General features: G+C 39.9%; 1 protein-coding gene across 2 annotated transcripts; it reads right to left on the bottom strand.

The window, feature by feature from the left end:
• Window positions 1–748: 748 nt before the first annotated feature.
• ANKLE2 (ankyrin repeat and LEM domain containing 2) lies at window positions 749–21,831 on the bottom strand. 2 transcript variants are annotated; one of them, XR_008469083.1, is made up of 14 exons: window positions 21,567–21,816; window positions 16,689–17,177; window positions 15,690–15,881; window positions 14,259–14,452; window positions 13,063–13,251; window positions 12,643–12,765; window positions 12,204–12,270; window positions 11,369–11,550; window positions 9,789–9,895; window positions 8,716–8,909; window positions 7,081–7,789; window positions 6,373–6,504; window positions 3,506–3,832; window positions 749–3,148 (listed from the first exon to the last, which is right to left on the bottom strand). XR_008469083.1 is itself a non-coding variant. In XM_054219092.1 (13 exons), exons 1-13 carry the CDS (start codon window positions 21,814–21,816, stop codon window positions 3,595–3,597), a joined length of 3,066 nt encoding a protein of 1,021 aa, XP_054075067.1. In that variant the 5' UTR covers window positions 21,817–21,831; the 3' UTR covers window positions 749–3,594. The 2 variants fall into 2 exon arrangements, 1 of the variants encoding a protein (XP_054075067.1); XM_054219092.1 differs by having other exon boundaries at window positions 749–3,832; window positions 21,567–21,831.
• Window positions 21,832–22,091: the final 260 nt, after the last annotated feature.

Here is a 22,091-nt window from a genome sequence, read left to right as displayed (position 1 = left end):
TGTAGGCCGTGCTGCTGCAGAGTGTGTGGCTTGAAGTGCTGGGCGGTGACTTGTGTGGGTTTCTGCCAGCTGAGCAGCCTTTGTTGCCTTGGGCAACAAGTCATTTTACCAACTTTGTCTTTTTAACTCCAAATAGCTGAAATGTAAACTTGAGATAGCAGTTGGTTTAATTATCATCCTCTCCAGGAACAAGTGCAAGCCCTGCAGTGTACAAGAGGGGACAGCTGTGTGCTAGTCCCAGCCCTTTGGCTCCTGGCAGCCTGGGAGTTACAGGGCACTTACCGTCACGTGGCACAGGAGCACCAAAGCTGGTAAGATGAAAATTCTGTGTATTTTTATTGGGGGGGGGGGGGTATGTGCACATACCCTCTCACATATGTGCCCTTCCAGCCCTGCACTATGCCAATAAATAGGCTCTTGGTGGGCAGCCAGAGGACACACACCACTGCTTTGCGCATTTACAAATATTAACAGCATTTTCGGTGGCATTTAAATTGTGTACATATGTGGGGAGTATGAAATTTGAAATTAAGTACGTATGTAATTTTTTACAGTATTCAGACTTCCTGTCTTAAGCAGTTGGCGACTCTTCTTCAAGTCTTCAGTGGCACAACCCAATGCCGTTGTGCAAGCACACACAAAAGATGCCCGTAGTTGTGTTAGCAAGGCCTGGACCAGTTAGTGCTTTGCCATGTCATGGTTATCAGCCCAGCTGCTTCTCACCGTGCTCCACAAACTAAACACAGTGTCACACTTGTAGCTACTCATTTATTTTTTAATAGAAAGTGGGGTAACTCTCTATTTTTAACATGACAGTTGGCTAATTAAAAAAAAAACCAAAAACCCACAACTAGTCTTTTGCACCTTTAAAAGTGAACTTTTGGCCAAGAAAACGTAATTCAAGCAATAGCAATCTCTTTTAAAGTGTTTCCACAGGCTCGGTGTGGAGGAGCTCTCCTCACAATCATGAATGATCAATTCGCTACATAAATTGCTATTTTTCTTTTAATAGCCAAGTAAATACATTGTTAGAAAAATGACCTCTTAAGATGTGGTACAATGGGACTAATGCACATTATATAACAGTTAAAAAATATTTTCTCAACTGCACCAAAATAAAATTAGAAAGTGAAAGAGGGGGTGTGGGGGTGTGTGTGGGGGGGTGGGTGTCAGTGTCTACATGTACATACCAGTAATATACATTTAAATATTAAAAAAAAGAAAGCAAAGCATAACAAAGGTAAAAAGTACAAAAAGGAACATTAGTCGAGCGTTAGTTTCGGTCTCTGGCTCTAGAGCAGCCTCTTACCAAAAGGACGCCGGTCTGTGGGACGGCTCCGGAGGGGCCAGGCTGCAGAACAGCCGCTGCGCACACAGCAGCTGCCCACAGGGTATTGGGCAATTACTCATTCTGAATAATTTCTCCAGAATGACAAAGACAGCATTTACATTAAATTATTAAAAAAATCCCAAAACTAACCTTAAAAAAAAAAAACAAAACATGTAACAAAACAAACCCCAAACCCTTCAAATTAAAACTGTAGGAATTTGGGACCTAAAACAATTGTTAGAGACCAAGGCGACTGCTGCATCAGAAAAACCCATCCCAATAAAACCTTATGGAAAAGTCAGTTACTCTGCCTGGTACCAGAGCAGGTTATGTTTGGTTTTTTTGAACGTCTCTTAAAAAATGACACCGCAGCCCCCCAGCTGGTTGTCTGCACTATCACTGAATGACAGGCATTTGTGTAAAGTAGCTCTTGCTCATGGCCAGCTCATTGGAAATAGGCTTAAATATAAAGAAAGAGCTAAATAAGACTTTTTTTTAAGAATACTTTCTAAAATAGCAACACTCTCCCACAGCGGAGAGCTACCGCACCAAATAATCGAACTTAGAGGTTAAAATATGTTGTGTTCAGAAAGCCCAGAAGAAAACAACTGTATTTTCTGTGCCCATAGTAAGTGGATGCCACTTCTTTTTTTTTTTTTTTAAACTTCTAAAAGAACAAGAATTTAATTTTAAAAAAAAATAAGTTACAAAAGGCACTATTAAGCTTGCAAAAGCATTAAGTGCAGGTTTTTTTAGGTTTGTACCAAATTGTGAACCTAGTGAAGGGTGTCCAGTCTGTGGCTCTGCAGTGTCAAACAGCCATCAACCCTACCACGCTCCAGGGTCTCCCCGCAGCCACTGCAGCGCTGAGCCCCGGCCTATGGGCCACCACGGCTTGCCCTGCACCAGCCCAGCTCCAACCAGAGCCTGGCTCGCAGCCGTGCAAGGTGGTCCCGTGCTGTCTCACCGACTGTGTGGCACCAGTGACTCCAAACCCATCTCTTTTTTTTTTACCAGCACAGCCTTGGCAGATTTTCATTTTCTGATCAGAATTATGGTGTAAGGATAGATAGGTTTTTCTTTTTTTTAACTCAAGAGCTATCAACACCGGAGAACTCTGTTTCTGGAAGCCTTCCGTCAAGCAACTTGACAACCATTAAGCTTCATGCAGAAAATTTCAATCTCAGTGTCGTATTGTCGAAACAAGTCATTCTTACAGAAGGCTAAAGAATAAAATTATTGACTGCTGTAACAAAACCTTATTACCACATCAAGACTAGAGACTTAGTAAAAACTTAGATTTCAATAAAAATATTTTTAGTCCTTATTCCTCTCACTTTACAGTTGGGAAATAAGGAGCCACATCATGGGTCACTGGGTCACTCTAATATATCACAAACTAGACCATTAAGGTATCTTGCTGGTAAATCTGCTGAAATTATTGCTGATGTGCTTTTGTGTAATAACTGTTAAAATCTGCTAATGTTAAAAGCTTCTGTGGGAAAAAACCAGCTAATTTTTATAGTATTTCTTGTAACATTTAAAGGAATACCAGTAGTTTCTATAGTGCCCCTTTTACTAAAACACAGTATATCACGGTGCTTTTAACAGCCTCAGAACAAGCAACGACTCGAGGTTTTCTGTGTAAATAGGTGCATACATCCACACAGAGATCTAAGTGCGTGTGCGTTCCACCCTCTAGAGCAAACTGCCGCCTACAAACACACACGTTTACACACAGGGCTCACGTTCATCCTCGGCAGGGAAAGCGGTCACTCCCCAGGCTTTGTCTCAGGCCTTTCACTTTGAGTAGTCCCCCTGCAAGCAGAAGAACATTTTACTTCTTGCCATCAATTTCCCCTCCTAGGATTTCTGTTCACTGATGCTGTGCTTCCTCCAGCCTACCCAAGCAAAAGAAATGCAGCTGAGGGCTAACAGGTTCATTACAATAATGACACCTGGTGATAGGAAAATACCACCACGTCTAAGTAAAGGTTGAGCTCACCGCTTTACTGGCAACAGGAGTTAATTCATAGCTACTGGACAACTGCACTGTCACTAACTTCTTGCATGTCACCAGTAATCTATCTTGTATATGGCATAAAGACATATATTCATTTTTTTTTAACATACAGTTGTCCTCAATTGAGGAAAAATAAATAGCCAAGTACAAACCCTCATGTCACTTTAGTAACATTGTAGTTTTTTTTCCTCCACTCTAACAATGAAAATATAATTGATGTCCCAGGAAGATTAATCATATTCTAGTGGGCAGGAGGCTCTGAAAAATAACGCAGTTTTCGCAGGGCATGGTTGACACCAGCTGGACTGTAGCGCCCAGGACTCCCCGGCTCTGGAGAGAACGAGGCGGCATTGCCGTATTTTCCTGGACTTCCTGTTATGGGGCTATTTCTTCCTGAATTGGAATAGCCTGAAGCATTTGGAAGGCCAGCAGCGATGGTTTGGGACTTGACTCTTGCCTTCAGTGCTGGACTTGGCCAACTGAAAGAAAGAAAAAGTAATTTTGCGTTTTGTTCAGAAAACTGCAGTGAGGAGAGCAGTACTTCTACTCAGCAGCGCTCGGAGAGAAAATTGTAACTGGTAAGAGACAGGTCTGAGAAGAAACAGCGACAGCATAATACATTCTGTGTTGACACATTGCCTCATCCGTAAGGTGTCATTTGCTCCAAAATGGCCATTAAGAAACAAACCGGGAGCTTGTAAAGCAGCTGGGCAACTTTAGTCCAATGCCCCCATTAGCAAAGGGCACACGATGCAAACTGACCTGCTCTTGGTCAGTGCCGCAGCTACTGCTGGGGCCCGGCGCGATTCCCCCTCCCTTTTACAAGTAATCTTTGTGCTTGGATGCCACAGACGTTAATGCCATTTTTCTATATAGTAAGGGTCAGACTTGTTCTTAAATCAGTGAGAACTAGGACCTAAAATTCCTTTGAAAGCAGAGCAAAATATTTCCTTTGTTAAATTAAAAAACATTTTCTGTAAAATCCTTTCCCTTTTCTCTAAATTTTATCTTAAGCAAGGCAGAATGACCAAAGGTTGATTCTAGCATCTGTGAATCGTTTCTGTTCGTTCTTTTACATGTCAGGCAATTTCTTAAGATAAGCCACTACAGAAAACACGCTATAAGCTATTTTATAAGGTTTTTAAAAATACGTAAATAAACAACATCCACACACCCCCAACAATGAAAGACACGTACGCACACAGCTTAGCTACAACCTTTAGAAAATAATCTTCTGACAGACCTACTGGTATCTCTAGTTTTGCTGTCAAAATCCTACATATCTAAAGACAAAGTGATCTAGTGGGTGATTTCTTTGCTTTTAGCAGAGGCTGCGCTGCAAAACGAAGGCCAGAGCAAGCCTTGGCATTGTCAAATAATTACAGTAATAGAACAGTGATTACACTTTTAAAGATCTTGTGTTAAATTTTAGCACTTTAGAAGAACACTTTGGACCTTTCAGACAGTGGAATAAGAATGAAAAAAACCCATTTAATTAGCCTATTTCTTTCAAAAAATCAAGGAATGAGAGAACGTGACTTTGAAAAGTGAAGTTGTTCGAGGACACCGTATCCATCAGGTGTATGAAAATACTTGCCTGTTTCTACTCCACTTTAAATCACAGAAAAAATCTTACTGAGCTTCATATTTTTTTCTAAACCTATACTTGATGGCCCTATTCGAGCGCACTATTTGAAATAAGAGAGACAAAAGAAAGCTTCTGTCTTTCCCGGTGCTCGGGCTGGGCAGCATCTCTCCTTCCGCTCACCATCTGCACTTCTTTCAGCCCTGCTCCAGGTTCTTTCAGCTCTTCCCACAACATTCCTCTGCTCCAAGCTCTGCTAACTTAACACAGCTGCACTTCTCAGCTGCTGGTTCCCAACTCCTACTCTGAATTTTGTGGCCAATAAAGCCAGTCAATTACATTTTTTAAATTCTCACGGGCTCTGACAGAGCTTTAAAATTTCTGTCTTTAAAGCATATTTTGAAAAAGTAATGTTTAATACCTATGTTGAGAGCTTCCTAGAGGAAATAGTTCTCATAATTGGAATTTCATGCATTTAGAAAGCCAGAAGAAACAAGAAAAACATAGAAGTCGGTACAGGTCATTTGATGGCTTTCTGTTCCTGACCCCTTTCCTATCTGCTGAGTGGCACTGGCTCATCTCTTTCTTTTCTGAGAACTTTATCATGACTGTATATAAACTGGAGCCTGCCTGAGCAAGGGACTCTTCAGTGTTCTGACCAATGTCTTGTCACAGTGGAAATAAGTCTTCATGTTAACACAATTACCAGAAGCAGCCACTTGTATGAAAATTGTCACTTTGAGTCCCCAAAAGCAACAGCATTCAAAATAAAACATAAAAATGGCTTAACATATATTCAGGCATCCCAACAAACGCACTCTGCTTCCATTATCTGTGTAGCAAAACTTTCTCTCTAAAAGCTTCACACGCACCATCCTTCACACCAACGATTCCTTTCGACTGGGGTAACAGAGGGTAAAAAAAAAAAGCGGTAATAAAACCATGGCTGAAGATATTAAAAATCATTTTAACATCACTCTGCACAACCTCAGTACCTCACAGCAATACATCACTGCTCTGCATCCGCAGCAGGGATGAGTTACCACTGGACGTCACAACAGCCATTAAGGACAATGAAGGATCCAAGCACTAACACATCAGCAAAGCGAGACATTTGCCAACTGGAAAACGCTGATGCTCTCGAGACCTTTGTTTTCTTCTGATTTGTCTCTGTAGATACACTGAAGTTATTTGGGACTGCAGTGTAACAGAAGGAATCTGACTGCAGCACCAGTAAACTTTCCTTATGAGCAGACAGCAGCGCAAAAGGCTTGCTGATTAATCTCAGAAACACACTAACAGTTAATACAGTTGGAGATTTAAAGCAAGGTTTTTGTGAGCAACAAGGCCTGAAATTCCAGCTATTCAGGCTGTTCTGCAGCTGACCCGCTAAAAATTTTATTTCAACTCATTTGATTATATTTGCAGACATACCTTTGCCTGTCAGATGAAGTGTATGACTGCACCGCGTGTTTCCATTTGTAAGTAATCGGGTATTTCTGTGGATCAATCTCTACCGCTTCTATAGCCGCTAAGACATCGCTATCCAGCTTCGAGGGCTGCTCCCTAGAATATAAACAGAACTAGATGAAAAGAGAACTACGTATTTGTTCAGGCAATAAAACATCCCAATTCCAAAACATTTATTTTCGATATAAGCAAACAAATTGCCCGTGCTCCTCTATAAACAGAGTTTCTGTATGAACTTTTTCCAGCAGGCCCACACATAAGTGACTGTCCATTATTACACAGCAGTCTCATAAAATAAAAGGTTTGAAAATTTAATCTGAGGACATCCCAAGAGTGCAGTAAACACTTTGTTGATCCAAGTCAGGCACATCATGAAGTCACAAGCCTGTGGGATAAATGGTAAACAGCGAAGTTAACTGAAACTGATTTGGAAACAAAGACTTCTCTTCTTCTTCCTTGTGGTTTAGATCTAGTATTCAGGGCATGAGCCACAAGACAACTGTACATCTCCTGTACAAGCACTGAAGCACTTTAAGATGATCATTCAAGGCTGACTGCAATGCTTAGTATCACTGAATCTCAACCTTCCTGACGGTGATGTTATAAACAGCATCTTGTTTTGCACACATAAACCAAAGGGGACAAGTAAGTGTTACAAAAGACAACTCTTACCCAAGCAGGAATAACTTCTTAGACTCGTCATTTGTAGGTGAAGCCTTCAAAAGAAATTTGTGGGAAGAAAGTTGTTGACGCTGTTGGGCCTCATTAGTCTGAGTTCCAGATTCCATGGACCGTCTCTCCTTTTCCGATAGCATTTTGTGTTCTGTCCTTAACTTGGTCTCTCCAGGCTCAGAAGAACTCGCCAGTGAAACTGCATAGCAGGTCTTATCCAGGTGGTCCTTGGATATTCTCACATGACTTGTTCCTTCAGCCAGAATTCTCTCATTCCCAGTTTTTTCAGTGATTTTATTTGATTTTCCTGCAACCTCTTGTCCTTGGAATGACAGGCTTTCAAATTCTGCCATTAAATTGGAAACGGGCGATACAAGGCATTCTTCTCCACCATGCAAATGCCTTCTGTCACTAATTATCCTTTCACTGGACACAGGATTACAAAATCCATTTTTGCTGGAAGAAGCTGCCTTTTCATAGTGCCTGGGGTGATCTGCTGTTTCTATAATGTTTCCTGTGCGCTCCATTGACAAGATATCACACTCGGCCTCTCCAAGAGCATCAATGCTAGGTTCTTTGGACGCAAGAGGTTGGCTGATATTCCGTGCTGCATTTTGTCTGTTTTTAATTTCTTCTAAGCTCATGTCATCATCATCCTCATCCAAAAATGCTCCAACAGAAATAGAATTGCAGCTCTTTTTACTCTTGCCTGTGAACAATTTTAATAAGAGCAATACATATAAAGATTTTCAACAGAACACCAACCAAATAAACTAGGAACAAATACATCATCTTTATGCCTTATTCTATTTATTGAAACCCTCTCGAATTTTATTTATGCAACAGCATGAACTAACCTAACTAAAGCTACAAATGCAAAATGACAACTTTACAGCTGTGTCTTTTTTGCAAACAACCTTTTATATAAACTCAGGATAAAGCAGAATAGGGCAGGACAATGTTACTAATATAGAATAGCTTCAGTTTTCGTGTCTTCCAAAGCACAAAGGCTTATGACTAATCCAACAACTATCCTTCAGGGTTTCTCAGCCCAGGTTTATCGCAGTGCCAGAGCCCCTTCAGATCTCTGATCACACAGGAGAGGAGGAGGAAGGAGCACAAAGATTTGGGTCTAGTGTGTACGTTCCATAAACACATGGCAGGCAGCGGTCTCAGAAGGTACAAAAGCTTTCCTGGGTTTTGTCCAGCGTGGCTTTCACCCTCAACAGTACAGAATTATTCCTTTATTTTAATAAATATTTAATTTATTAAGTCCTTTAAATTATTTATTCTGTATCTGTGGATTACAAAATTCTCTACTCTGAGATGAATTCCCAAATGCTCTGAGTAAAAACATACTGAAAATAGAGCTTTTCTTACAGGAATTTCATTTGGGGGCTGCAATCAAATAAAGTACTTCATGTGATAACGAACATCTAATGAGGTCTGTGCTAATTCTCCTTCATTCACAGTGTTGTTAGCTACTTTTTCAATTCTATAATCAGACTGTTCGGATAACACATTAATAATAGCAACCACAACAGGTGAATGCTGCTTCCCCTGGGCACCCAGCTTTTTCTCTCCCTCTTCTCCCTAGGTACAACCTGTTGTTTGTAGCATTTGCCCTTTTCTTACCAGAAGGATGTGGAGTTTTATATCTGTTGCAGGTTTCATTTTCCCCTGTTTCTTGCTGAGCCTTTTCGCTCATTTCCCGATGACTCAGGTACTCTTCTAATTTTCGCAACCCCTCCTGGGAAGACAGATCAACAAAACAGCCCAGAAATTCCCAGTATTCAACCCACGGGAACCCCAGTTCATGAGCTAACTCCCTGCAATAAATAAAATAAAACGAATCATTTGTGAAGACATAAATATTAGTTTGACAATAACTTTTCTGAACACATTATATCAGCTATTAATAGTATAAACGTGCAACTAGGCAACACAATTCTGCAACAATCAACAATTTGCATAAGCGATATACACATCCTTAGCAAACATAGTATCATCTAATTTTCTCTAGGATGTTTTTCAAATTTAATCTACTATTCTTAAAGTCACCACCATAAACATTCCAATTTTTAAGCTGACTGTATCTAGACATCAGATAGAGAGAAATCCCACTGACGTAGGCATAATTTGAATGATATTCCATTCAATAGCTTTCTCTATTTGGGAATGGGGAGAAGGTAGGAGGAAGTGAGGGGTTATTTTAAAGAAAAAAAATCTCATCGGCTTTTAACAAAGTAATTTTTTTTCACATATTGCTGATACAAGGTATTTTAACAGCAAGGCCACATACTACAACCCACAGCTTTTATAAAGCAGAACATTTGTATTAGGACCTCTTCATTCTGCTACCTTTTTAACAATCCTTCAATTTTACAGAAAAAGTAGGCCATGCGTAATTTTAGATCTTCTGACAAGTTAGGCAAGTAAATGTTTGAGAAAAGCATTCTATAAATACCATCAATTATAGTTAAAATACCTTTTTATTTCTAAATCTAAGAAAGCCACATTTTTAGCTATTTTGTTTACACAAAAATACAGTAAAAATCCAACCACGTTACACTTCATAAATATTTCTGCCAGTAGCTTTTGCCCTAAGATATTGTTCAGTAAGTAATAACCGTACACTCAGGACAAGTCTTTTGCTTTTAATTGTTGTGTCTATTGCTAATTTGTTATACTGATACTCTTTTAGATACCTTCCAACTCTTTCGAGACCTCTCTCCAGATCAGATTTCCTGACATTGTGGAAGAAGCCAGCTCTCTCTCGAGGTGGAGTCTTCCAAAGCCTGCGAAATTCTTCAGCCTTTAAAAAAACAGAATTAATTTTAAAAAACGACCCCCCACAATATGAAGCTCTCTCAGGGCTGGCTAAATGTCTACCTGTAGGTCTGTTTTCTCTCTAGTTGTAAACAACTCAAGTTCTGCCACAAGCATTGCTCAACTCCAGCCATGAAGAATCTCAGATTGAATCTAAAGTTACTCCTCCCAGTATTACTGGTTCCTTTGATCTCATAACTGCTTATTAAAAGAGTAAGGACCATAATGTGTAACCACCTTAAAGTAAACTGTATAGATACTAAGTCTGCCGGGTTTTCATTTGTGTGCAGCAGGAAACAGGTTGTCTTCTAATTTTCCCATGCCATTATAATTTTATTTAATGATAAATGCTCTCTTGGTCACTGGTTTCTAGGAGGCGAAGGTGATATTTTTATATGTATATATCTAATTCCACAGACTTGCTACAATTATTAGAATATATTCTTGCTGTTTATTTTGAAGTTTGAATTTGAACTGCTAAAGGGAATGACTGGATGGATTTTTGTAAAATGCGAAGTTTATGCCTTTATGAGACACAAATCAGCAACAATGACCGAGAATTACATTCAGACATTAAAAGTATCCGACAGTAATCAAAACAATGCATTGTTTACACACTAGGTAATATAAAATATAGTTACATTTCTGTCAGGTGAACAGAAAAATTAACCAATAAACATATTTAGAAGAAAAAGCATTAAGAATTTTGGTAAAAGTCAGTCCTGGAAGAATTTGAGCATTAGATGACAGAAGGTCCTCAGTTGTATTTATTCACTATTTCTAAAGCCGTCATACCTCCAGGATGTTCATATTAAACAGATGAGTCACAGAAATACCTGTAAATTTATAACATGTTTAACTGATATCTAAGTGTTCTTCTTGAAAACTGAAGACTTCACTTTGCTCCTATACAATCAATACTTTTCCAAAACTATCCCAAAACCTACTACTTGGTTGCCGGTTTTTCCATTTAGAAAAAAATATTAATGTTAACTAAACAAGCAAAGGTGATAAACTGCGTCTAACATCCACTGTCAATGTCTAGAAATGAGATGAAGTTAAGATTTTTTAAAACGGCTGCGTAGACACATTGAAAAGCTTTGTTTCAGACTAGAAAGTTAGAGTGATTATCCGTAAGACAATTAAAGGTTTGACAAAGAGTGCTCTTTGAATGGATTCCAATAGGAAAAAGAAAATAATAACTTTCTTTTGACTGAACTTCCACTCCTCTTATTTACACCACACATTTCTATGTTTTCATCAATAAAAAATATTTAGAATTTTCTGTGCTTCTCCTTCTCTACAGAGGAAGATCCATATTGTCAAGAAAAAGAGAGCCACAATCTGTAACAGGAGGAAGCTACACCACACAATGAACTGTGGGTGGATCTTCTAATGGTTCTTTGTTAAAAAAAAGGAAAAAAATAGGCATTAGAGTCATATGAAGCTCTCTCCTTACCTTCGAGGGGCTCATGGGGCCTGCGAAAGCTCTTATCGACAACACTGGATCTTTGGGGCTGCCAGTGTATTTAGAGGAAGTTCTTTGGGGGCCATTGTCTGTCTGATCGGGTGACCACGGTGCACCAATTATAGGAGCTGACGAATTGTCTTCCGCTCTCAAGAGTGGTACATAGTATCGACCTAAAATAAATAATAAAAAGCTTTCTTAAGAAGTTTATGTCACATTAGCCTGCTGCTTTTTCCTAGAGTATCAATACACCCATATACCCAATGGGTCTGACTTGTAATTCAGACTCACTGTTTCACTATTTATTGCCTGCTTACAGATTGTATTTTAGTACAGGCTCCCTTCTCTCCCAAATACAAAAATACCTCCATGGATACATACAACCCTTCCCTAAGGATCTTCAACAAATTTCAAAACCTCCTTTTGCAAATGCCTAAACCCACATGTGACCAAACAGTGAAAAGTTCTATGTCAAAGAAATTACACGACTCCCCAGTGTGACAAATAAATCTCTTGCTTTGTAAAGGTCTTTTGCTTGTTTTTAGATTAAACTCTCTGCTTCGGGCTAGCTGTATAAAATGAGGGCCCCGCCTGTGTTACAGAGCAATGAGGATAACCTTGTGACCCATACAGTAAGAGTTCTGACCATGTCATTTACAAGACGAAAAGTTTCTGTTGCTTGTCAGTTTTAGGATTTTTTTTGGTTTTCACAGCACTGTACAGTAGAAACATTTGCGAACAGAAACGCTACAGAAAGCAAACAGAAGGGAAGACAGCAAAGAGCCAAAATACACGCCTGATATAGTATAAAACTCTGAATACAGACCTTTCAAGTACTCTCTTAGTTTTTCTTTCAATTCTGCAGACTTATTCTTGCTTCTTTCACAAACTACCTGTTAATATAATTTTAGTTGTTTGTTAGTAAAGCATAAGATCACATCAGTTGCAATGTTGAATAGTCAAATTACTGGGCTCTACCCATCTCATCCGGTACTGTTAATTCACAGGAGAGCAAACCACTAAAACAGCCACATCCATACAAAGGATACTGTAAAGAAAAGGCAGTCAATCACAAAATTTGGAACCTTTCCCCAAATACAATCAACACAAAAGATTTTTAATGTTATCAAAGATTTACACTCCAATCATGACACTATTACCTTACTACTAGCTTTCCATCTACAGTAGTTAATAAATGTCTGAACTTGAAAAATATTTATTAGGCTTAACATTTTTGGTTTTGTTGTGGACATGGAGAGACTTACTTCTGCTGGAGTTTGATCGTATTTGTTTCTTGGATTTTTTACGATAGCTGGGTGTGAGGTAAGCACGTTAACAACATCCAAATTCCCAAATTTGCAGGCAAAATGCAACGGAGTATCAAATCCCTGCAGTGGGAAAAAGGGAAAATGCACATGCATTTGGAAACATGATAAAGTCAATCCCACGTATTTAATTTTGAGATTGGGAAAAGTAAATAAATGCCATGACTAATTACCAGGGCTTCTAATAGATCTTTTCCCACCATGCTGTAGAATAATGATTATTAAACCCCACAAAACTCATGAATAGCACATTTTGCTAGAAGTGTCCTCTTCTGTTCTCTTTCCTTCTCCCTTACACATCCTTAACACCGCTCGGTTGTTTCCATAATACGAAGAAATTGGCAAACATTGAAATCTTACCATTTTATCTGGTGTATTAAGGTAAAGGTCAACAATATATTGGATGCGATTCTTCAACATCATATCATTATCATCCGGATACATGAGCCGCATAAATTCAGGATTTTCCAAAGTGTCCAGTAGTAATTGGCAGATGGCGGGCTGATTCTCCTTGGCAGCAACATGCATGACATTGTACCTACACCCTTCCTGGAAAAAAAAAAAAAGACAAACTATTGGAATGAACTGAAATCTAAACAGCTTTCTTACACCCGTACGCTTAACTGATTTAACTGTGAAAATACAAAGGTTCCCACACATTAGTCTTATATTTAGATTTTTGTTTCTTAATATTTGATTAGGAAAAGATGTTTCCAGAACAGTGCATAAACATTCGGAACTGCAGTAAATTATATGATATTGTAAAGACTTACATGTCTTTATACACACACTATTCTTATAATTAATGACATTATTCTTACACTCAGCTATAGTCTTTTTTGACATCTAGGGCAAAAATGTGGCAAAGAAGGTATATTAAGACCTCACATAATAATGGGAGACAGGAAGTTCAGTGTATAAAGAGAGCAGGAAAATGGGTGTGTATATATATATAAAATTCAGTTTGCTGTATTGTATTACATGCAAAATTTCAATAACTTCACAAAGCTGGTCCGATAGAAATAATTTGTTAAAGTAAGATTGTCAGCATCTGCTAAATGGTACCTTATACGTGGATTTTAGATACAGAGCATGTTTTGAAATCTGATGGCGGTGCCTAGGTAAGCAGGAACATCTGCTGTAGGAACACCTACTTACAGCCTAGGCACTACCCCCTTCCTTAAAACCTTTCAACTTAAAAAAGATTGGAATTATTTGGAGGAGATCAATACTATATGAAGACAAGTCTATTCCTTCACTTCTGGATAAAACTCTTCTTCCCCTAAAAAACTGCAGACTCAGTTTCTTTACTTGAGGTCTTCTGGAGCAAAGGGAGCTCTGAGTTATGACGGGTGACTTACGCAAGAGTGACAACTGCCATGTTTCTCTTAGCTTTCAGCTAGAATCAATAAACACTGAAAAACGTTGCACTGGTGGTATCTTGAAGGAAGAGTAGGAACCAACATTTCTTCCAGTTCTGCTTATCAGGCCTCAAAGCTAAATCACTAAACCAGAACTTGGATTTTTCTATTTTATTTCTATTTTATTTTTTTTACCTGTACCACTGTTGGATTGTCTCCCGACCCAATCAGATAGCGAGGGTTACTCCAAATAAGTTCTGAAAATGTTGCTATATCTCCTTTCTCGACAGCTTTCCGCAGTTTAGCAGTAAGATCTTGAGTACGTGGACTTTTATAACTGTTGGCTCTCTCCTTATTGGCAGATTCGGTCTCAGGGGAGCATAAGCCATCTGTCAAAACACAAGTTAACACGCTTCTAGACACATTCTTTTCAGTGATCACTATTTTTATATCCAGACAATGAAAATAAGCTTTTAATCTAAAATATGTATTAACTTTGCATCTTTAATGTACAGGAGTAAAAAAAAATTGAGGTCAATGACAAGACATTTAAAAATACTAGCAGTTAGTAATAGGGATGGAGGAGAGTAAGACTTAATCATCTTGTAAAACTGTTTCAGACTTCAATAGGGTCTGGTAAATTTTATAATTACCAATCTGCTTCCATCCAAACTTAAAAGAAAAATTCAACAATAAATAAGAATTTTCTGAATATTAAAATTGCTTTTGCAGTTCTGTGTCCCTTTAATCTAGCAACTGGGAAAACTGTGAAGTATGGTCAGTGTTTACTATTTTATTTCTGAACTTACTTAACAATTAAGTACAGTTTTAACATACTGTGTAATTTCATCAGCGTCTTAGTAAACCTGAAAATCCAGAAGTCCATGAGTAAAATCAAATCCTACCAAATATATCCGCAGACCACTAAGCAACACATCTATGCAGGCCATTACCAACATTTCAGCTTTGCAAGAATAGCAACATTCATGGGAACCAGAACCTCGATGATTGCTTTTAAAAGTAGCCAGTTTACTTTATCGTAACATAGACCATAGAAACCATACACTGAAGGTTGAAACTTATGTTTAGAACAGAAAAAGCAGTCTTTCCATAGATTCCCGGGGCTCTAATTTACTTCTGTGGTAGTTCTTTACAAAAGAAATCGCAGGATTCCAACATATTCTACTTCTTTTTTTATTTCTGTACATAAACTTTGGCGTGCCTTTCTTGGAGAAGTATCAATTAACTTTAACGATGACTTCTCCTGTGACAGAATTGTTTTATAGAGAAGTAAAACCAGATTTGAATTAAAAAAAATAAAATAAGTTTTTATTGCCCGTTTCTAAATTATTTCACAGAAAAAAAAATGTAATTAAATATTGGTTGTCATATCTATTTACACAGTTACTTTATTTGGTAAGCAAGCTCTGGAGCTCTGATCTAACATTTGTTTACAGCTTATCTTAAACACCACCACCCTAAAGGGACTTCAGTTTATTAAGATGCTTCACCCTTTGACATTTTTTCTCTTATTAGTATATTGGTTATGAAGTTGTTGCTTCTTCTCTCATAAAAAAATTAACAAACTGTATATTGCACCTACTGTTCACAGGTGAAGGCCCTCACCTCTGTTAAACGATCCCATTTTCACTGGAGACAAACATAAAGAGGACTTGCTTGGAGATGGGAAATAATCACAGATTCCTTTAGCAAATTTCTCAGCATCCTCTCTGTTTGAAAAAGCTTTAAAACGGGAACCCTTAATCATCTTAACAGCTTGGAGAGCTTCCTTTTTATCTTCATAAACATGTATTCTCTCTGCAAAAAAGTACAATCAAAGTTGAGTTATTTCAATCATCTCAGATTTGTTCCTAGAAACAGATGACAAAATTCTCAGACCATCCTTTCGGCTTTAGTCTCAAACTGTTTCTCTAAAAAACATGGCATAGGAATCAAAAGTCCTTTTAAATTTTGTCTCTCAGAAATTGAGTAGAAGAATTTTACACGCTCCAGCTAACATCAGGTGGTGTGTGTACAGGGTCTGGCCACTCATATCAATCAGGATGTGAACACCCGTTTTAACAGATGGGCCAGCTTCAACACGCGAGTATTTCACATGCAGACTGAAAAGCAAACCCAGAGCTTATTCACCCTGCAATACTCTGCATGTTCTCTTGTTCAGAAAGATCAACTACGTATGCGACCCAGTCACAACTTTAAGACCTCTACACAGAACCTTAGATATTAATCAAATCCTTCTCCTTCCTCTCCGTGTGTATTAACATTAATTTTTTCAAATCATGATATATGAATATTCTTTTTATGAGAAATGACAGATACTTTTAGATACCATTTGGCATTAAGATAGAAAGGAAAATATGAAATCTGTTAGAAGAGAACATTTAAGCTTCAACTGATGACAGTATAAATAGGTTTTTGATTGTGATCCCAGAACACCCAGGATGTCTTATAACTGCGTTTCTACGCCTCAGAAGATCCAATAAATACAGAAACAAAGAAATACTTCAAGCAATACTTAAAATACAAATACAGTGGTGTTCATATCGCTTGCTATATAGAAACAGGTCTATTTAGACACTGGAAATAAAGGAAACGAATATTTACCATTCCTTGCCAATATGTCATCATAAACTGGACAAACACCATAGAACAGTGGAGGATCTCTGGACGGTGCCTGAGTACCAATTTGTGAATCAACACATCCTGCTCCACAGACTGGAGCTGAGCAGTTCAGGTGCATCACAGCATCTTCTTCTGGAGGGTTCAGACCTACGCAGTACCCAAAGTCTACCTCTTCAGACACACTTCCATGACCGTTGTGATTCACCGCTGTGGTTTTCAAAGCCTTTTGCGCTTCTGCCCGGTTGCTCTCAGATGGGACATTTCCACCAGCCTCCTCTGACAGCGCAGATCCTTTTTCTCCTGATGCTCCTTGCTGTTCCAACAATGCCTGAGCCAATTTTTTTTCAAAAATAAATCTAGTAGTTGAGGTAATGGGCCCACATTTCAGTCCTGCTCTTACAATTTCTTCTCTAAGCTCATCAGGGCTGAGCTGCTTCAATCGGGATAATATTGCATCCATTGTTATTTCACCTATAGGGAAGGCAAAAAAGAGAGGACATAAACTGTAAAGAACAGCACAACTTTTTCTCTGCTGTATTAAAGCCAAGCAAAAAAGTGGCCCATAACAATATTTTGGATTTTGATGAGATTATCACAGTTGCAAAGAAGACAAAGTATTTTTCATCTCGACACAATAAAAACATTTTTAAGGTATCAGACTTATACCAAGAGTTTATTCCCTCTCTGCTCACAACTACTTGAAAAAGCATTTACAGCTTATGTTTTATCCTTGTTTGTCCTTTTCAGATTTCTTTTGGAGTGAAAATTCAATCCAGAATATTTATGAGTGAAAATTTATGACAGGCTGAGAAGTATTTGATTCCTGCCAAGAAACGCACAATCTGTGTATGTAACAGAATACAAGAACGTGATGACTAGTTAGCCCCAGTAAGAGATTCCGGTTAGGGAGCACCTACAGCTACAAGCACACCACCATTTCTATTATTTCCGTAAGAATTTCTAGCTTACGGAAAGCTAGAAATATATAAAAAAAAGTATAAAGCATAAGCATGATGCAGCAACCAGGGGAGTCTATCTCTGGCCATGATGCAAGGCTGGAACTATTTACACAACATGTTGTTTCCCAGCCCCCATTTTGAAAGCAAAGAGCCAGAAGTCAAGAACAACTGATCTTTTCAGATTTCCCTCTCTGACAAAGAGTGGGAGCTGGAAGAACTTCTCCATTTCCCAAGGAAAATTATTCCCGCTAATATGATACTACAAGTCCCTCCGTGCAATCCACACACTTACAGCTTCTGCACCAGTCAACAAGAAGATACTAAAACCAACACAATGTCAACACAAATTTCTTGCCGTGAAAAACACAGCTGAAAAATACAGGATTTGTGCAGCTCAAGAACATAAGAAGCTTTAAGGTTATTTCATGAGATACTGTGCCCATGTATCTCCACAAAGACTGTGACGTTTTCCTGCTGGACACAATTCAGAAATGATAGCTTTAGGACAGAAATGATTAGGCTGTCATATTCCTGCAGCTTGCTTTCATTCCCTCCTTACATTGACCCTTCCTTTGCCGCCTAGCCATTTTATGGGTTATACCCGTTTGGAAAGGTGTGTATGGCATTTTAAGTACTTTATTTTCAATTCCGGGTTTCATCCTCAGTTTATGAAACTTAAGACTATCAGAATACACATTTGCAGCTTTTACACAGGTATTGATTTTTATTTTTTTTAATAATGCTCTTCCTCCATTAGAGATAAAGCAATCTTCCGGGTATGAGGTCAGTATCACCTGTAATTTTAAGTTAAATCTCCTCAAAAGAGCATTTATGGATGCACACAGCAGTATGAGAAATGCCCACAATTCATGAGCTCTCCTGCTTTCTGACCAGGGTGCGCAAGCAGTCCTTAACAAGAGTCAGAACATGTGCTCTGACGGGCAAGAACCTTCGTCTGGGAAACTAATGTGAGGCTTGAACAGTGAATGGCTGCACCCTAACGTAGCAGGGATGCAGCGCTCTAAATACTGAATCCTCATAAGTGAATTATTCATTTTGTCAAAGTGTACAAACTTAGAAGTAATTCCAAAATTGTATCATCATCAAATTGCAGTATAGTTAAACTGCCTTATTTCTCCATGTGTATTGTCAATAGTAGCATCACAAAACACATTAACAAAATAGACATGACAATTTTGCTTTTTAAATTACCCACGAATTAAACTGGTAAAGAACCAAACTTTTCATATATTAAAAAAAACCAAACGCACATAGCAGTTTTCGTCACTTTTAGCAGTAGTCAATATAGCCAAGTAAAATTTTCACTGGAATCTGACTTCAAAACTATTACATTCCTAATACTAGCAAATACTGTGGAAAAATATGTTAATGCCAAACTTGAAGTAGGTTTTCAAGTATAATTACAACTTGATAGTCATGTGAGTTTAAGGGTTGTTTTCTTGGAGGCCCATTTCCTTTGAGAGTTCTTTTTTTTTTTTTTGAATGTCCAATTTTAAACATCTTGTGATTAGAGAACATACCTCAGTCCCTGAATATTTCACAAATATTAACCGGAACCTCACTGAAACAAAGGGAAATGAGAGTATTTCAGCTTAAAAAAACCAGCCCAAACTGCAGCAAACCCACAGTGGATGCTGCTGAGCTACCTCCCCGAAGTATTCTAGTTCCCTCATGGTTTCTGAACCTCCAAGCAACCTCAGTGCTAAGATTATCTGACTTGCCCACAAGACTGCAAAGACAGATGTGAAAGATCTTCTCACTTTTGATTCTTAATCTCCCCCTTTTTTGTTTTAAATAAACTTTGTGCCATTATGTTGTAATCAAGAGATAAAATGTGGTCCTCTCATATTTTAAGAATATTAAAAGTTGCTATTTTAAGGATTTTCTTTTTGAGGTTGCATAACTGAAAAAAACACAGTAAAGATGGAAACTCAGAAGTTAGAGAGTTTATTGTAGAAACAACTCAATGATAACACTTTAAAAGAGCAAACGTAATATAATGCCTTAAAGAATTAACTCAGGCAATGCTCCTATTTTTAGGGTTCAGAACTAGCACAATCATTCTGTGTAAGAGCAGACTTTTATGTATGTATAATTCATGTACGTGGAATATGCAGGCACATGCAAAATCTTTCTTCTTGGCTTGTGGTTAAGTAAAAAATGTCAGGAGGGAATGATTTCTCTGGTATCTTATGTATTGATAGAACTTAGCACCTAAAATCTTCTTCCTGATCTATGTAAGAAAAAGTATTTATTTCATGTGTCTGTTATAACTCAGGCAGAGAGTGAAATGACAAAGCAGACCAACAGTGAAGAAATTAATCTTTGGTTTAAGATCTACTGGTAGCACAAAGAGTTTTCCACAATAAGCTAGCTGTGGAAACAGGAAAAACATTGTTGGAATGACAACAGTCACTCAGCTGTCAAAGAGATGACATTCAACTAACCTGCCAACTTCTTTCATGATAACATCTGTTTTCCTGTTCAGAAGCAGGAGGTTTCTCAAAGCAACATAGTTGTTTGAAATCCCATGGCAGTCGATTTATTACAGCACTAGAGGTTCATTTTTTTTGATCATCAGCATGCTAAAATGTACGCACACTTTGTCACACAGTGCAGCTGTTTCACAGCACATGTAATACCCTTTCAAAAGGAATGTAATCAATTTTAAAGAACACCAAAATTTATTTAAAAATAAGAGAGAGAACTTTCATGAAATAGGTTTGCGTTCTGACATTAAGCTTTCAGCTAACATGGATGAGCATTTATTAATTTTTAAGTGCATCACCGGTTTTGATCTGTCCAGAACAAAAGGTGTGACTTGCAAACCTGAGAAACAGCAATTGCCTGTTTTAAGATAATCCTTTGATCATTTGCTACGCGAAGGTGCAAAAGGTGATTATTTGAACCTTAAAATGCATTTTACGTAGCTCCAAATGGTCCAGAGTACAGCCAGCACGGACGCAGCTACCTCTTCTAGTTCAGCACGCAAGGTCTTGCAAGTTACTGTTAGTGGCTTTACAAATATGAATAACTGCTTTAGCAACAAAGACATGTTTGAGGCTTCTTCCTAATCAACCAAAATCTGGAAGAAGAACGGGCAAGAGATGTGTCTTCCCTTGTCTTACTGCATCAGAATGAGAGCGCAGAATCTGTTTCAAAAAAATTTGAGACTACTCCCAAGAGAGAATGAATGACTGACTTTTAAGGATGGCAATATTACTTTATTCCACTACTCATTAAATCCTTCAGCAAGTGAGCCGTGCAAGAAAACAGATTTTTTTTTCCCCCCTTTCTTTTTTTTGATGCAGGAATTAAATGAGCGACATACCCTGCCTTTGGCTATATTTCGCCTGCTAGGAACCGCACACGGCAGATTAATTGTGGCTATACAATCAGATATTCTGCCTATTCTGCCTATACCGCCTGTTGCCAAATTAGCTCACAGTTACGAACAACGTGGCAGAAACAGAACCGCAAAACCAACTTGGAATGAACTACGGGAAAGCCGGGACTGAAAGAAAAGCCGGGGGGAGGGGGGGGGAGGGAACAGGACGACTTCCCGGGAGGGAGAAACGCGGATCTATTCCCAGAGGTAGCAAGGGAAGGCGGGCTGGGCCGGGAGAGGGTTCGCCAGCGGAGACCGAAAGCAAGGCGGCAGCCGGCCCCGCGGCCCTGCGACGGGAGGGCGGGCAGTGCCGGGGGCCGCCGGGACAAAGAGGGACAGGGGTGGCAGGGTCCCCACCCGCGGCGGGCCGGGCCCGGCAGAGCTCCGCCCGTGGGATCAGACCCCAGGACGGGCGAGAGGCCGCGGGCCCACCCGGGCGGCGCCCGGCGAGAGGCAGCGCTCCCTCCCGCCGCCCTCCCCCGAGTCTCTCACCTGGGCGGCTCCCGCTGCAGCGCCGGCTCCCAGCGCAGAGCGGCGCCGGGGAGGAGAGCGGCGCCGGGGAGGAGATGGCGGCCGCCGCCGGCACCCCGCGGCCGCCCGGCCTCCTCTCCAGCAGCCGCAGCAGCCAGCCCACGGCGCCGATGACCGCGCAGGCGGCCAAGAGCTCCCAGCCCGGCCAGCGGCCCCAGCCGGCTCCCCAGAGGGAGCCCCAGCCCCCAGCGGCCCCGACCCACCGCTCCATGCCCCGGCCCGCGTCCCGCCCGCCGCACGGACACTCCCCGCCGGCCCTTCGGGGACGGTACCTCAGCGGCCTCCCGGCTTCCCTCTCGCCTCCCGCCCCGCCCCGTCCCGCAGGCCCCCGCCCCGCCCGGCGCTGGGGCTGCCCGCCCGCTGCCTGACGGAAAAACACCGCCGCCCCGCCCCGCCCGGCCCGGCCCGCGCCTCAGGACAGCGGCCGCCGGCGGGGCGTGTTTTCGGGAAAACAGCGGCTTCGGGCCGGGGCGGGTGGGGAGAAAG

This window comes from Rissa tridactyla, chromosome 13 (assembly GCF_028500815.1).
Source record: "Rissa tridactyla isolate bRisTri1 chromosome 13, bRisTri1.patW.cur.20221130, whole genome shotgun sequence".
NCBI lineage: Eukaryota > Metazoa > Chordata > Aves > Charadriiformes > Laridae > Rissa > Rissa tridactyla.
This window is presented reverse-complemented; position numbering and strand designations above follow the sequence as displayed.

What these genes read in the sequence shown, in the direction of transcription:
- ANKLE2 (XM_054219092.1), bottom strand. Translation starts at nt 21,816, where the DNA reads ATGGAGCGGTGGGTCGGGGCCGCTGGGGGCTGGGGCTCCCTCTGGGGA. An exon ending in CTGCAGCGGGAGCCGCCCAG is followed by an intron (nt 17,178 to 21,566) that starts GTGAGAGACTCG and finishes CCTTCCCTATAG; the next exon opens with GTGAAATAACAATGGATGCA. An exon ending in GGTCTCGAAAGAGTTGGAAG is followed by an intron (nt 8,910 to 9,788) that starts GTATCTAAAAGA and finishes TATTTATTGCAG; the next exon opens with GGAGTTAGCTCATGAACTGG.